This window comes from Hyla sarda, chromosome 1 (assembly GCF_029499605.1).
Source record: "Hyla sarda isolate aHylSar1 chromosome 1, aHylSar1.hap1, whole genome shotgun sequence".
Classification (NCBI taxonomy): Eukaryota; Metazoa; Chordata; class Amphibia; order Anura; family Hylidae; genus Hyla; species Hyla sarda.
Genome location: NC_079189.1, coordinates 54,187,350 through 54,204,611, shown reverse-complemented (window position 1 = coordinate 54,204,611; position 17,262 = coordinate 54,187,350). Strand labels below are relative to the sequence as shown.

At 42.8% G+C, this 17,262-nt stretch overlaps 1 protein-coding gene across 7 annotated transcripts in view; it reads right to left on the bottom strand.

Annotated features, from left to right (window-relative positions):
- ABLIM2 (actin binding LIM protein family member 2) overlaps positions 1 to 17,262 on the bottom strand; it is a 167,136-nt gene that overhangs the window by 15,101 nt on the left and 134,773 nt on the right. For 5 of the 7 annotated variants that reach the window (XM_056555044.1, XM_056555046.1, XM_056555045.1 and 2 more), the window contains 4 exons: positions 14,131 to 14,184; positions 3,567 to 3,619; positions 2,298 to 2,436; positions 1,837 to 1,895 (listed from right to left, as the gene is read on the bottom strand). In XM_056555044.1, the coding sequence (XP_056411019.1) occupies positions 1,837 to 1,895; positions 2,298 to 2,436; positions 3,567 to 3,619; positions 14,131 to 14,184 (305 nt within the window). The remainder of the gene's footprint in view (positions 1 to 1,836; positions 1,896 to 2,297; positions 2,437 to 3,566; positions 3,620 to 14,130; positions 14,185 to 17,262) is intronic. The other 2 variants (XM_056555049.1, XM_056555050.1) reach the window with 1 other exon arrangement.

The window sequence follows — 17,262 nt, the reverse complement described above, 5'->3', positions numbered from 1 at the left end:
ACTTCAGGTAACAACACAAAGCTTTTCAGTATATGTTAAAGATTATCCAAAAGGTCTATATTAACCTCTTAGACACATCCGTCCCAGAGGTAAAGTAATACAACCATTCAATCCTATAAACCAGTCATCCATTTAAAGCTGTATGCTCACAGGTGTGAGCAATATTTAGATGAATGTGGATTTAATAATTATCTCATATAAACTCTCAACGCGTTTCTATCACAATTATGTGACGTCCTCAGGAGAGATAGATATATACCATTATCAAGTTTATAGTATGCAAAATATATAGGTAAATATTCTTATTTGGACACAGGCATATAGGTCAAACAGTCCAGCAGGGGCCACGTCTCCTTCATACAGGTCCGTTCCCCACAGTTTAGTTTCGATTCCTTTAGCCTGGTCAGGATCCTTGGACGGAGCAACACCCGCTGTGGCGGGGAGCCGGCTTGTTTCTGCGTCTTCCTGTGCCTCCCAGGCAATGAGGACAGAAGCACAGTACTTTGTAAATCTTATAGATATTTATCTTGTATTAAATTATATTTCCTTTACAGTATGTTATTGCACCACACTGGACTCAGCTCTGTGTGTATAATTTGAAGCATCTTTTAAGGCTAGATTGGTAGAGAGCACCATGACGCCGACCAGGGCTGGCGCTAGCCTAAGCAACCAATGCGGATGCTGTAGGGCGCTGGGGCTGGGGGGGCGCAAACATTTGTCCGCCGTCTGCCTACCGTCTGGTTACATATGGCTCAGAAGCTTCAGAGGCTGTAGCGGTTGCTAGGAGCAGACATACAGATGTGCGCCGCGCAGGCACGCACATCTTCTCCAAGCCCCTGAATGCAGGAGCCGGTGCCGAACGGACATACAGGGGAAGAGGGAGACTGTGTGACCTAGCTGTCTGCTAGCTGCCATAGAGCTGCCTCTGGCGAGTATCCTGGGACCTAATCAGTGGCGCTGATCTACACTCATGTAAGGTAAGGTGGACGGACGGACAGGGGTGGGGGGGCTGGCATGTTTGGTTATGTATGATGTGAGTTTATGTATGATGTATGTATATTGAGTTTATGTGTGGGAATGTATGATGTGTGTATGATGTGTTGTGTTTATGTGTGTGTGTATTTTATCGTGTGTATGTATGATTCGTATGTACGATATGTGTATGTATGAATTATTATACTGTATGTGTATGTATGAATGATGTGTGGTGGTAGCAGTTGCGGTGGGTGTATGTATGTGTGTGACACCAGGGGTGCATGTATATATGATGAGCATAGGTATGTATGGTGTGTGTATGTATTATGCATGTATATATGATGTGTGGGTATGATTTGTGTATGTGTATGCATAATGTGTATATGTGTATGATGTATGGGGGGCGGGCACCAAAATGGACCTTCGCTTGTGTAGACAAAAATCCTTGCACCGGCCCTGACTCCGACAATGGATGGGGTCCCAGATGTCAGGCCCCCACCGATCAGTCATTTATGGCTATGAATAGTGATGGTGGAGACAAAAGCCATAAAAGTGTCTTCCCTATGAGTCACAAGTGTCCCACAATCATCTAACCTAGTGGTCTCTAAACTGCGGACCTCCAGATGTTGCAAAACTACAACTCCCAGCATGCTGCAAGTTGTAGTTTTGCAACATCTGGAGGGCCACAGTCTGAAGACCACTGATCTAATCAATAGCAGGGCAAAGATTGCATATGCTGATATATAATCACAGTACAGTAATGGTCTATGTAAAAAGGAGTTGGGTGTAAAAGGAATTAACTACCTAACCCGACATAACTGTGTAAAAAAAACTGGATAAGGTACATGCACTTTGACTTACTCGATGTAGTCCGTTTTTACCATATCCAGGTAGGGATGCTGACTTGGAGTAAGGTAACCCTATATATTAAAACACAAGGAAACAGGTTACCTCTTCATCTAACACTGTTAAACAAAATGTGTAAAGTTGTCAGGACGTCATTTTATATGATTTATGTGCTAAAAAGACAGTCTGGTCTGGCTCATTTTATTTATTTGCACCACTAGGTGTCACTTTAGAGCAGTGTGCTACACTGCTTAACTCAAAGTGCTTTATGTTGTGTAACAGCGCACCATGTGGTTAGGCATGGTATTGCTGGCAACATATATTCAAACATTTTTTGTCAAAAATAATTACATTATCATGGTGCTTGAACCCACTATATCTGTATGTCCATATGTGCATTTATGTATGGTATTCTGCAGAGTCTTCTGTATGCAACCCACTAGAGCAACAATACCGGTATACACATCATAGCTTACGAGAGTAAGGTTCCCCTGGGTTCCGTTGGGAAGAATCTCTGTAGGTTCCAGAACTTAGGCAAAGGGATCGTGTGTCTGCTTCTGGTGAGTTACTCTGGCCATCCATGTCTCCTTTAAGATTCAGCCAACTAGATTTAATCTACGGGGACAAGCCATGTCAACTGAAGTTACATTATTTCACCCAGACAGAGCTGTGTAACATTGAGAAGGTGTTCTCACATTTTTGATTGCAGTTATTGCACACAAAACTAGGAATAGATTTGAAAAGAGAAGAAACCTTGGTATTTCCTTTATACCTGTCTTCCATTTATGATCTGTTCTTGGCTTTGGATTTATTAACTGTGATTATAAACCAGAATGTGTGAACACAACCTTAACTTACACATAAGAAACTAATAAAACATATAGACAATGGGTGTAACTGCCAAGGTAATGGTAATTGGGAGAGTGGAGGCCAAAATAATCATAAAGATTTCTAAGCCTATCAATGGGACCCCAGTTTGCTTGTTACACCCCAAATATAGGCCAAACGGGTAGCATTCCCTACAATCAGCTTTAGCTCCAATTATGGAGTCTCAGTCTAACGAGAATACTTATCCCCTTTTCCATATATATATATATATATATATATATACAGATGTATCCTTCTTTACCTTTCCTCTAGGCTTGGCATATCCTGAGATGAGTTGAGGAGATGACCAGCTTTGAAAAAAATAAGATTTTGAGATACACTGTCGGGAGACGTTTATGCCATGTGTGTATATGTGTTGCCACCCAGTGGTTGTGACGTGCAATGGTAAATTGAATCTCTATCGTGAGAAACTGTCCTTAACAAAATTTGTGGAAAAGGTAAGGGCGGACACATCTATATAACATTTAAAACTTTCCTATTGACCATTAATGGGCACATTAACTTCTCGTTTTACAGGGTATGTGAAGTAGGTGATGTGAATATCCCATGCTGATATAATAATAATAATGTGTAATGGTGGGCCTATGGTCTCACAGCTCCCTTTTGTTACTCCGAGGTTCTTAAAACCAATATCTGTATAACAATACCCAAAGCAACACTAAAAAAATTATATTTTTCCTAAGGCTTCGCAGTTTTTCATTTATTCTTGGATATGGTATGGTGTTCAACCTTTAACACTTTAATAGTATACTACTACAAGGGTCCCAACTTCTCCTATTGGACCTTACTGTAGTAGCGTCAGGGCACCACCCTTGCTCCTAAATATACATGACCATCTAACAATTTGCTAATTTTACCTTCCTATTATCTGGATCTATATTGAGCTCCTCCCCCACAGATCTTCTTGAACCTGAAACAAAAGATAAACACATAAATTAAACAATAAATCTTTAGTTTCATCTTTCAGTGACCTGGCTCCTATCCAGGATCCTTCAGTGTTATGTGATGTTATACAACCAGTTTAGTATAGGGTTAAAGCCATGTGTTCGAGTCACAATATGGCCATGTTAAAATCTGTGCAGTTTTTGATGTAAAAACCATGTGTCGGCTAGGATTCCAGCTGCATCACGACCAGAGGTGTAACCTAAGGCTCCCGGGCCCCAGTGTTCCAGGGCCCCTATCCGCCATGTGCCATTTACAAGACAAGAGACAAGAGGGGTCTTTGAGGCACCTTAAACATCTGGGCCCAGGTGAGACTGTTACCTCTGCCCCCATTAAGATATGCCCGTTTGCAAACCAGACAAAGGCTATGCTACGCATGGTCATATCCTTAAGGCGGCTAGACATGTAACAGTTTTCTTAAAGGAGTGGTCCCAAGATGACAATTCTTATACATTATATTCCATTATGGTAAAGTAAACCGTCTATGCGGCTGAATAGAGAGCTACTCTGTAAGAGCACCTCTAGCTCTGGTGGACCTGTTGCGTCCATGTTTTACATAGATGGCCATTCATTTGAACGGCCACCATTAAATGCTTCTCCCAGTAATAACAGCTAATGAGCCATAGATGAGAAAGGCCAGATCAGCTGATCACTGCACATCTTCAAATCCGCCATGGAAACAGGGACTAAAATCCGAGGCATACGCTCAGATATATACCTGGATACTTTCTATTGCATGGGTTTGGTTGCAGATTATGTGCAGAAATGTGCCAATAGGTGACATCCTACTAACTTTATCTGCACTGGAAAAAAATCACACGAATTATGGTAAACATAATAGGACACGGTTGAAATTCACATAGATTTTGGCATGGGATACGAGCGGATTCCATGGTGAAATCTGAGTGAAACTTTGTCTCACAAATATTCCAGCACACTTGTCGGATATAGGACACACTGATAGAACATTAGGTCCCACAATACGAGTGGAAGGATGGACTGTCTAGCATCAAAACAGAGCCAATTGGTTTTATATATCACATGGTGTTTTACGTTTTTGTTTTTTCTTGATTCTGACCAATGATTAGCCCTGAATAGAAGGGATGTAAAGTGAGGTCACTGAGGGGAGGTTATTCTCTCGTGTCATTGCCCGACAAACCCCTGAAGATGTTATTCTATGTGATGAAACATGTTAGAGGGACTTTTTAGGTTATCAGAGAGTTTACCACGGATTCCACTATTAGGACCCCATGTTTTGATCTGTAATGGTCAGGGCAACACTGCAGGGAAAATATAAAAAAACATGTCTCAAAACAGCGAAAATTATGCAATTTCCCCGGACATGATTCCTCCGGACCGAGAACTGCTCTCTGAAGTGGCTCTCCACTCTGGCTAATAGAAAGATTCATGATAAGGAGGTCCTCCATCACCTCAAGGTGGCCATCTTGGTCTTCGACGGTTAAGTATTGTTGTACATTCCACACGGTATATTTTCTGCTTGAAGGCAAGATTGTTACTTCTATGTCCTTAAGTAACTTGCCTTTTTTCCAAAAGGAATCTTTGCATAGCAGTAACTCCGACAGATGGGATGTGGGTGAAATATTAGTGATGTATGGAAAGTCACATCATATGTGTTATACAGAAAATAGAAAACACGAAGAATGGTGATGGGAACCCATCATGGTTTAGTAGATGGTTTAGTAACAGACATAGTAGGAGATTTATCAAAACTGGTGCAAATGGAAATGTGGAGCGGTGGCCCATAGCAACCAATGAGATTTTAGCTTCCATTTCTCATAGGTCCCTATGAAAATGAAAGCTGTGATAGGATTGGTTGCTATAAGCAACGGCATCATTTGCACCAGTTTTGATACATTTCTCCCAGTTTATTGCTATAAACTGATTCTGTGGGTTTTGAGTAAATGTGATAACAGCAAAGTAATGGCAGTATCGAATGGCCTGGTTTGTTCTGTTCTTTGTCTTAAAGGGGTACTCCACTGGCCGTGACATCATGAGGGGCGTGGCCGACCCCCGCAGGATGAAAACAGCGTTCGGGACATTTTGTTCCGAATGCTGTCCAGTGGAGTACCCCTTTAATATTAGTGGAAAAAAACTGTCTTATTTGGGAAAACATGGTTGCTATGTAAATGCTAATTGAAAGGCTGCAGTTGTTAGGCATGGTATCCCTAGCAACTAGTCCAAACTGTATAGTAGAGAGCAGCACTTGAGTATGGCACTGGACAGAGTTATGTATGACAGTCTAGTTGGTAGGGATATGACAGTCTAATTGGTAGGGAAATGACAGTCTAGTTGGTAGGGAAATGACAGTCTAGTTGGTAGGGATATGACAGTCTAGTTGGTAGGGAAATGACAGTCTAGTTGGTAGGGATATGACAGTCTAGTTGGTAGGGATGTGACAGTCTAGTTGGTAGGGAAATGACAGTCTAGTTGGTAGGGATATGACAGTCTAGTTGGTAGGGATGTGACAGTCTAGTTGGTAGGGATGTGACAGTCTAGTTGGTAGGGATATGACAGTCTAGTTGGTACGGATATGACAGTCTAGTTGGTAGGGAAATGACAGTCTAGTTGGTAGGGAAATGACAGTCTAGTTGGTAGGGATATGACAGTCTAGTTGGTAGGGATGTGACAGTCTAGTTGGTAGGGATGTGACAGTCTAGTTGGTAGGGATATGACAGTCTAGTAGGTAGGGATGTGGCAGTTTAGTTGGTAGGGATATGACAGTCTAGTTGCTAGCGATATAACAGTCTAGTTGCTAGGGATATGACAATCTAGTTGGTAGGGATATGACAGTCTAGTTGCTAGAGATAGTGCAAAGTAAAGAAAAGGAATCCCAGCACTCGCTAGCGAGTACTGGGATTCCTTTTCTTTACTTTGGACTATCCCTAGCAACTAGACTGTCATCCATAACTCTGTCCAGTTGTTAGGCAGTATATCCCTAGCAACTAAACTTGTATCCATAACTCTGTCCAGTTGTTAGGCAGTGTGTTCATAGCAACTAGACTGTCATCCATAACTCTACTGTCAAGCTCAGGAGTGGTATTCCGCCAGGGCTGCCCAGTTCTCCGAATCTGATTGATAAAAAGGTTGTCCAACCATTAAACCATTACTGTCACACAGACGTGTCCTACGTTTTGATAGGCCAGGGTCTGAATATTTACTAGTGAGATCAGGAAGAAGCTCAAATTCTTCTCCTAGCTCTTTCTAGACATCAATGGGGGTCTCAACACTCAGACCATGACCAATCAAAACTGGTGTGACACTTCAAAAGTTTTAGTAAGGTTTTAAGGCTTTTCCCCTTGATGATAAAGGTATAAGTATATGATTGTGGGGGTCCAACTACTGGGACTCCCCTCATTTCAACCTCGGTATGGGGTACTGAGTCTTCCATTGGAAGGAGTGGCTGTCAAGTGTGCGCACTGATGTTACATTCATCGTCAAGGGGACTGGCTAAAGCACTATACTGAGCTCCAGCGGCTCCCATAGACAGTGAATGGAATGACAGTGTATACAAGTGACTGCCACTATATTCTGATGAGACCTGGGACCCCTTTTTCAAAATTGAGGGGGGTCCAAGCAGTCAGAAATGAAAACAAAAAAACTGGCGGGGGGGGGGGGGGGGTTTGGAGTTGATTGGGTACAGAACTGTTTTTGCTGGCAGTAAGACTGTAGGACTATTTTAGGGCACTTGTTGTACAGTATGACATTTTTTTGAGGCATTATGTTTCCCACTATTTTCTTGGGCACCAAGCAGATTGACAGTAGTTAAATGCTGACTATTAATAAAGTGTACATGTCACTATAAAAAACTTTTGACATGTCCCAGACACATGTCAAACATTTTGATCAGTGGGGGTCTGAGTGTTAAAACCCCAACCAATTGTTAGAACAAGTAGGGAGACAATCCCATAGACTTCCATTGTAAATTTGTCTCTACAGTCATGTTAAAAGTCTTTAAAAGGGCCCATTTAAAACCGCAAGATCTAATGATATCCCTTATCCACAGGATAGTGTGGTGACATGGCCACTTTGCAATGTTTGGGAGCCCTATGGAGAAGAACTGGCCGCACATGTATACTCCTGCTCCATTCGTTTTGGGATCAAATGTCTTCTGTTCTCAGGATGATTGAGGGGTCCCTGCGGTCTGACCCCTAACAATCAGCTAGTTATGCCAATTCTGTGGATAAGCAATAACTTTGGATCTTAGAATACTCCCTTTAATACTGAAAATGTTCCCAGATTGTAGATGGAGAAACCCTTTAAAAAATCATATGGTTGAGGTTGAGATGCATGAGACCATATAGTATGATTACACCTTAAAGGGGTACTCCGCTGCTCAGCATTTGGAACAAACTGTTCCGAAAGCTGGAGCCGGTATCGGGAGCTTGTGACATCATAGCCCCGCCCCCTCATGACATCACGCCCCCACCCCCTCAATGCAAGTCTATAGGAGGGGGCGTGACAGCCGCCACGCCCCCTCCCATAGACTTGCATTGAGGGTGTGGGGTGTGATGTCACGAGGGTGCGGGGCTATGGCGTCACGAGCTCCCGGCACCTGTTCCAGCGTTCAGAACAGTTTGTTCCAAATGCTGAGCAGCGGAGTACCCCTTTAAGGGTCTATACACACGTACAGTATCCTGGGCATATTTGATGCTCAGAATTTGAAGCTGCAGATTTTATTCTGCAGAATTCAATGAAGACTAAATGACTGAACACAGCATCAAATCCTGTGTATCAAAAGTGCGCAAGATACTATACGTGTGAATCGACCCTTAAGGAAATGTCCTTTTGCGCTCAAAGTGATTTCACTGAACTATCATATCAGCAGAATGTCTCATTGCTCAGCTATGATCTGCCTGGACCATAGATTATTTGTGTACAGTATTTTGGCAAGCAATTCCAGTTACAGTTCATATCTTCATTATTAGGGCTGTTGCCCCCTGCAGAGCTATGTACTGATCTGCCAAGAAGATTGTAGGACGCCTGCTCTGGATGCTTAGAAAAGGGGAAATTAATTTTATTTTATAAGTAAATATCTTAATTGTCTTCCCTGGAACCTAATGGAGTTAATCCAAGATGACTTATCACCTCTCCACAGGATCTGACTGCTAGGCCCCCCAACAATCTCAAGAATGGGGTCCACCCCCAAGTAAAACAAGTAGTGATTGAGTACATGTGCTGCTCCTCTATTCACTCTCTGAGGGATTCACAGAAGTAACCCCTTTAAATACTGATGACCTATCCTTAGGATGAGCCAGTTCACCAGGTAGGGTCTGATGCCCAAATGTCCCATCATTCAGCACAGTTGAGGGTTTGGATGACTATATTATGGCTACGCTATAGATATATTGCCCGGCTGTACAGATGAAGGAGGTTCAGTACTTCTAGAATTTCCATGGCCCCTTCATTGACAGAGGGGTCTTGTTAAGCGCAATATCTTAGGCATAGTCCATCATGGTGGAAGTTTTAGAAAACCCACTAGCTATTAGAAGACTGTAGATAAGTGTATGGACTATTATGGGTACACACATTTTCGTTCACAATTTTACTGGAAACTGTATCAGATTGTTGCCACCTATAGTGTGTCCACACGTACAATGGGGAACTGCAGATAAAACAATCCCCTATTACTGTACTTATTGTTGTTCCCAAAAGGATCCTAATGATGTGCAGGACATCTTGGGCTATGTTTACACTGCGGAATATGTGCGGAATGTCCGCACGGAAAACACAGGCAGACATTCTGTACATTTGTTTGTATATATATATATATATATATATATATATATATATATATATATCCAATAAGGTAGAAGTGGCACTCCAAAGTTGATAGAATCAAAGTTGTGGTTTATTCACACATCTGTGCAAAAACGCAGTTTTTGCACAGATGTGTGAATAAACCACAACTTTGATTCTATCAACTTTGGAGTGCCGCTTCTACCTTATTGGATGTTTTCTTGGGAATTGGTCTGTTCCTGGAGCTGAGCACCCAGCTGGATCTGGAATCCTTGGCACAGTGCTCCTCCTTCTTTAGTGTTTATATATATATATATATATATATATATATATATATATATATGTAGCAAGAGTGGAGGCAGCACAAGCAGAAGCAGTCCAAAACATATTGGGGTGCAGGCAGGCAAAGTGGCACGGTCCCAATCGCAGACCATGAAAGTAGATCCAAAGAAAATGCAGCACACCCGTAAAGTGCAAAATAATAGGTTTATTTACCCATGTGAACAATAATGTAAGACCACCAAAGGTTATATAAGTGCACCCTCCCTTGGAATACCGGCCTACTAAATTGCATAGGTGAACACAAGACATGAGTCAGCCCTTCATTCTCACATTGTTCTCTATTAGGCGGACGATGATTCAGAAGTATCTGCTTGTTTTACACTTTTAGATAACTCGAAGCAGATTTTTACTGGCAAACACCCACATTGATCAGCATATGTCTCCTGGAAAGAGGGAAAATTTTCATATTCTCCATAAACAACTTAAAATTTCCCTGCAGAACTCAAAATAAAGATTGTCAAGACGGTTCATAGACAGTGCTAATGAGAAATACAGAAATAATAAGAGCCAATATTATTCTATGTAGACTTGTCCATGAATAGCCTTGTGACTAGCTGCCTATAGGTAGAACACTATATTTTATCTAAGGGCCGAGGAACGTGCTCTCGAATCACCCAAAGTGTAAGAAAAAGTGCAAACGTGTTACACTAACTGGAGCAATACACTAACTGGAGCAATATAGAACGTTTATAATTGCACATCTAAAGAGGGACATAGGGACTTGGGTCATGTAGGGACTGTCCCTCCAGAAGGACACTTGGGAGGTATGCTATGACTAGTATTATGGTGCCAATGTAATAGGGACTGTATGGTTCATATTATGAGAGCAATGGGGCAGCAGATCCATCAGGGAATTGTCATAGAACCTCCTGTAGGGTGCCGATGGTCCTGTGGAAAATGTATGATACAGATGCAGCAGCCATTGTCCAAGCAGCTTTGTTGCACTACAGAGATAGCATGGCGCATTGTCTGCTCAGTGCACTGCTCATAGATTTAGCAGCGTTCATTCATTTGACACTTGCTAAATCTGACTATTCCAAAGGGAGGGGCTTTTCTGTAGCTTTACTTTACAAGACTGTCTTCAGAAGTTTAGAAAAGTCTCTTTAGAACATAACTTATGTGAACAAAAACAATGCGCAAATGAAAAAAAGAGTAAAAAAATGATACAGACAAGCCAGTTTAAAAAAATATATATAATAATATGGGCAAAAAAACATTTATCTAACATGAATACCATAGAGGTTTTGTGGAAGACATTTTTTTAAATAGCTTTTACTTTACAGAACACAGAAGGGTAGAATTAAATTCAATCCCACCAGCAGAGGGCAGCAATATATCATTGTCAGTTAGTAAATCATCTACCTATCTATCTATCTATCTATCTCATATCTATCTATCTCATATCTATCTATCTATCTATCTCATATCTATCTATCTATCTCATATCTATCTATCTATCTATCTCATATCTATCTATCTATCTATCTATCTCATATCTATCTATCTCATATCTATCTATCTCATATCTATCTATCTATCTATCTCATATCTATCTATCTATCTCATATCTATCTATCTATCTATCTCATATCTATCTATCTATCTACAACAAAAACTAGATAGAGCAGCACATCCTATAGCAGCATAATGGTGGTGCAAGCGGCTAGGTGGAGCCTCGGTCAAGGCAAGTCAGACATCTAGGAAGGATGCCGCAGCACACAGAGAATTCAAGTGAAAAAACAGTGGTTTATTCCATGGTAATACAAGCTAGCTAGCTTGTATTACCATGGAAGAAACCACTGTTTTTTCACTTGAATTCTCCGTGTGCTGCGGCATCCTTCCTAGATATCTATCTATCTCATATCTATCTATCTATCTATCTATCTCATATCTATCTATCTCATCTATCTATCTCATATCTATCTATCTATCTATCTATCTATCTATCTATCTCACATCTATCTATCTCATATCTATCTGTCTCAGATCTATCTATCTATCTCATCTATCTATCTCATATCTATCTATCTATCTATCTCACATCTATCTATCTATCTCATATCTATCTATCTATCTATCTCATATCTATCTATCTCATATCTATCTATCATCTAATGATTGATATATCTATTGTTACTATTATGAGATCAATATGACTGATACCATCCAGGCAAATGTAGGACTCCCTGCAGCAGGGCCATCAGTATAGTACGGTATAAGCGTAAAGTGTAACTCCAATGTTGGTCGGAAAAGCAGGATACCTGTTTAAGGGTATGTTCACACGTGCGCAGATTAGATGCGCAGGTGTCACGATGCCGGCTGGCAGGTAGTGGATCCTCTGTGCCAGAGAGGGATTGGCGTGGACCGTGCTAGTGGACCGGTTCTAAGCCACTACTGGTTTTCACCAGAGCCCGCCGCAAAGCGGGATGGTCTTGCTGCGGCGGTAGTGACCAGGTCGTATCCACTAGCAACGGCTCACCTCTCTGGCTGCTGAAGATAGGCGCGGTACAAGGGAGTAGGCAAAAGCAAGGTCGGACGTAGCAGAAGGTCGGGGCAGGCAGCAAGGATCGTAGTCAGGGGCAACGGCAGAAGGTCTGGAAACACAGGCAAGGAACACACAAGGAACGCTTTCACTGGCACTAAGGCAACAAGATCCGGCAAGGGAGTGCAGGGGAAGTGAGGTGATATAGGGAAGTGCACAGGTGAACACACTAATTGGAACCACTGCGCCAATCAGCGGCGCAGTGGCCCTTTAAATCGCAGAGACCCGGCGCGCGCGCGCCCTAGGGAGCGGGGCCGCGCGCGCCGGGACAGAACAGACGGAGAGCGAGTCAGGTAGGGGAGCCGGGGTGCGCATCGCGAGCGGGCGCTACCCGCATCGCGAATCGCATCCCGGCTGGCAGCGGAATCGCAGCGCCCCGGGTCAGAGGACGTGACCGGAGCGCTGCCGCGGGGAGAGTGAAGCGAGCGCTCCGGGGAGGAGCGGGGACCCGGAGCGCTCGGCGTAACAGCAGGATTTGATGCACAGGATTTTCTGCAGCAGATTTCAATGTAAACTAAATGACTGAGCACAGCTTCAAGTCTGCAGTTACAAATCCTGCGCATCAAATCTGCGCCGGATCCTGTACGTATGAACAGACCCTAAATGTCCCAGCAACTGTAGCCTTAGACATGCTGTATCCTGATCGCCTTAGTGGCAGGCAAGTTATGAACTTGATGGGAGATTTAAAGCGTACCCGTCAGATCCAACAACATTTTTTTTTTAAATATATCACCCAGTACCTAATCCTGACCATGTACATCTAATTTTTATGTGTCTAGCACCTTTATTTATTTATTTTAATACACTTTTAATTTAGGTCACTATTCTGAATTCCTCTCAAAGGGAGGGGGCGTGGCCTCACTGTGCAGGTCTCCGCCCCCTCCCTGAGAATGCTGTCTACTCACATCTCCCCTAGCATTGGCAAAACTACAACTCCCAGCTTGTCCTCACTGACAGTAGCGGGACACAAGCTGACAGTGGGAGGATTTTTCCTCCAACTCTGAGCCCTGCACTCACAGCTGTCAATCAAGGAAGTGTGTCCATGACATAGGTGATGACGCATGGACACAGGAGGACTAGTAGGTGTCCAAGCAGGCAGGGGGGGGCAGTTGTTTGACTGGATTTTTCAGTATGAAATATTGAAAAATTTCTAATGAAAGCTATTGCAAAACCTATTGTTTTGGCATGCTTTATAACATATTAAAAGTTTTTGTATCTGACAGTGACCATTTAAGGATATCTTGCCACCAGACCAACATCGGTGGTACACTTTAAAGAACTAAAAATACTACTATAAAAATATTAAACAGTCCTATACGTCACAAAAACACTATAGAAACCATCCTTATTTTCCCTATTGAAATAACATTTTTAGGCTGTTAACCCATCACATGTACCAAAACTGTTTAGTTGTTAAGGGGTTAGGTGATATCACTGCCTAAAGGGCCAGGGCAATCCCAAGGCGTCCATACACATGATACTTGTCAGCTATATGCTAGTTCAGGTGACAGCTATCTCTTCCCATTCCTCCATATACAGTCACTTGAGATGTATCCCAGGTAGAGTTCCCCCTCTTTGATGTCCATGTTTCATGCACTCAATATACATATATATAACGAATATAAATGTGAAGGACTAATGCATAGTTGTATGTAACCTGGTAAAGGTGTAAAGGTATTACTTGTACTCATCACTGCCATTACTGTTCCAGCCACTAGAAATCTATGGCACACAAATGAATGTCAATGACTGATTAATAAATAACCACTGAAAAAAATAGGATTAGTCGTCATGCAAAAGACAAAAAAAGAGGTGGCGAGCTGAAAGCAAGACTGTACCATGCTGCTTGTAGATAGGGGGTTTCCTATAGAGGTTATCTTTAACTCCAGTGTCTACAGAAGAGAAAAGGAAAGGATAAAAGGATGAGAAGACACAGCCTGCAAATCATATATCTTTAATGGGATTGTCCAGAATTAGAGAAAAGGGTCTGATTGTTTTCAGGAAACAGCACCACTCCTGTCTATAGGAAGTGTCTGGTATTGCAGCTCATCTTTATTCAATTAAAGACACCCTCTTGTCTCATTCTGACAAGCTCTTTGACTGAACAAAAGAAGGCATGACACCAGTCATATGCTACATTTCATATTAAAGGGGAATCCACCTAAAATGTGGCCATTCATATAGAAATACAGGGACCCACTGGGCACTGGGGCCCATAGTGACTGAGAAGAATGTCCTTTGCTAATCACCGGGTCCATAGACACAGGTCGACAAGGCCCAGAAGCCCATTTCTTAGCCCTGGCTTAGAGACCTCACTGGATTTAGATGGAGTCCCCTTTAACATATTCCTGTCTAATACGCAGAGCACAGGCTGTCATTTTGTGGTCCGGAAAAATATATTTAGAAGAATATTACTTAATATTTCACTAGGAATCAATGACATTGTGCAAAAGTCTGCAGTTACATGTCACCGCTTACTAATGAATTAACAGGCTGCAGTGCCTTTATCAGTTCAAAATGGCCGCTCCCGCTGATTGTAAAAGACAGATTTGGCTACAGGATTATGTTAGTACATGAAGCAAGCATGAGAAGTCAAGAGAGAGCAGACGGAATAAACATATCTTTTAAGGAAAGCTATTATCAAAATAGATCAGGTCTATAGGGTTTAAAAGAAACCTGTCGGGACCATATTGCACCATACACGAACCCCCTAGGACCTGATAGATGCAGTGAATGGTGTACCAGAATCAGGCCAACAAACACATTGGGGTAGATTTACTAAGAATGGAGTGTAGCTATCTGTGTGGTTTTTTTTCCACGGTATTTACTACTTTTTCTCAGACGTTTCGGCTCGGTCGCACCAGAGCCTTCTTCAGGCATTTATTTTTATTTTTTTGTTTTACAATTTATAAAAGAGCAACTTTTATTGGTGCTTGCGCTGTATGCTTATTATGGGTTACTATTCACAGAGGAGGATAGGAGGTCGCTTCTGGTTATATTGGCCGCACCCTTCTCCATCCCAGTCAGCCTTGATTGACACCCTTAGTTACAGGAATTTTATCTGTAGCCTGATGCTCAGGGTGTCAATAAAGCCTAAGGCTATGCTCACATGGCGGAATTTTCGAACGGAATCCGGCAGAAGAATTCAGCTCGGAAATTCCATTGCAGAGTCCAATTGTTTTCAATGGGATTCTGCTGCACCGTGCACATGGCGGAGTTCTGATTTCGGCCTCCGCTGAAAGAATTTGCAAGTCAATTCTTTCTGCCCAATCTGCTTGGAAATACATTGCTGTCTATGGATTCGGGGCATTTCCGAACAGTGCTAGTGCTGTTATGTTCTGCTGGAGCAGTGGTGAACATAGAAGAGAGGGGGCCCCATAGCACATATTGATACAGGCCTCATTATTTCCCTTTGTTTTCCATGACCCATTGGTCAATATTTCATTGATTTGCTGACAATGCAGTTCCCTGGAGAAAGGAGTCCTGCACAGTTACTTACCAATAGAAAAAAAGAATAGAACCAACCAGGACTGGGCCCTCTCTCTTCAAAGGCCCCATAGCAGTCGCATTATCTGCCACTATGGTACGTACACTTTTGACTGGGAAGAAGGATTGTGCGGCAGTGTGACTAGAAGCGGCTGCTTCTCCTCTTTGACTAGTTATGGTTTTGAGCATCAGCGCTAGTGCCGATAAAAGTATAGTGACCCCCCCGACCTACGATGGCCCCGACATACGATCATTTCAACATACGATGGCCTCTCAGAGGCCATCGCATGTTGAAGGCAGCATCACCATACGATGCTTTTGTATGTCGGGGCCATCGCATTAACGGCTATCCAGCAGCGCAGACTGCTTCAGCTGCCACCGGATAGCCGTTTACGGTGCCCCGTGTGGTCCGCTGAAGATCACTTACCTGTCCTCGGGGCTCCGGCGCGTCCTCTTCGGGATCCCCTGCATCGTCGGTGCTCTCCATCGTCGTCATCACGTCGCTGCGCACGCCGTCCCGTCATCCAATAGGAGCGGCGTGCGTAGCAACGTGATGGCTGTGACGGAGAGCGAGGATGCCGAGGAAGCAGAGGGCTTGCCGGAGCGTCCGGGTCACCACGGGGACGCGGCAACAGCGATGGAAGGCGACATCCAGGGCAGCGGTGACGTTCCGGAGCGGCGGTGACACGTGAGTATAATCTCCAATACCAGTGGTCTTCAACCTACGGACTTCCAGATGTTGCAAAACTACAACTCCCAGCATGCCCGTAGTTTTGTAGTATTTAGTTATAGTTACAAAACTGGGTGTTGTAGTTTTGCAACATCTGGAGGTCCGCAGGTTGTAGACCATTGTCCTATACTTTACATTGCATGGATCCCTCAACATACAATGGTTTCAACAAACGATGGTCCATTTGGAACGGATTACCATTGTATGTTGAGGGACCACTGTAGTTTTTTTTAACATCACAAGAAGTATATGAAGAAAGGGTACAAGATTTCAACAACCAAGCGTGCTGATGGAGGGGGAATACCCATAAAATTTAACCTTTAATGAATATACATTAAAATCCACCAAAATAATCCAATAATGCTCAAATCACCCAGCACCAAACAAAAATAACAATATGCAGCTACCACATGTTGATGTGGATTTACGTGTGGATAGTGAACTGATTCAATGGAAAATATCCCAATGCGTTTCTGCCTCAGTAGCGTGGCGTCATCAGAGGAATTACTATATAATATGATGGACTAAATTATAGAGGTTAGCTGCAATAAGGTATCAAAAAACGGAGACCAAATGTATATTGTTATATTTGGGGTGACACCCGATACATAGACACCCTTTAAAATAGTAAGCAGCAGTATTTCTGGAGCTGAATACAGTCCTCAGGGTAACATACCCCAATATTGTTTCTTGTGAGTGAGTGTGCGCCTAGTAGCCGTAAGAACTAGATGGCTCCCCGCCACTGCGGGTAAGA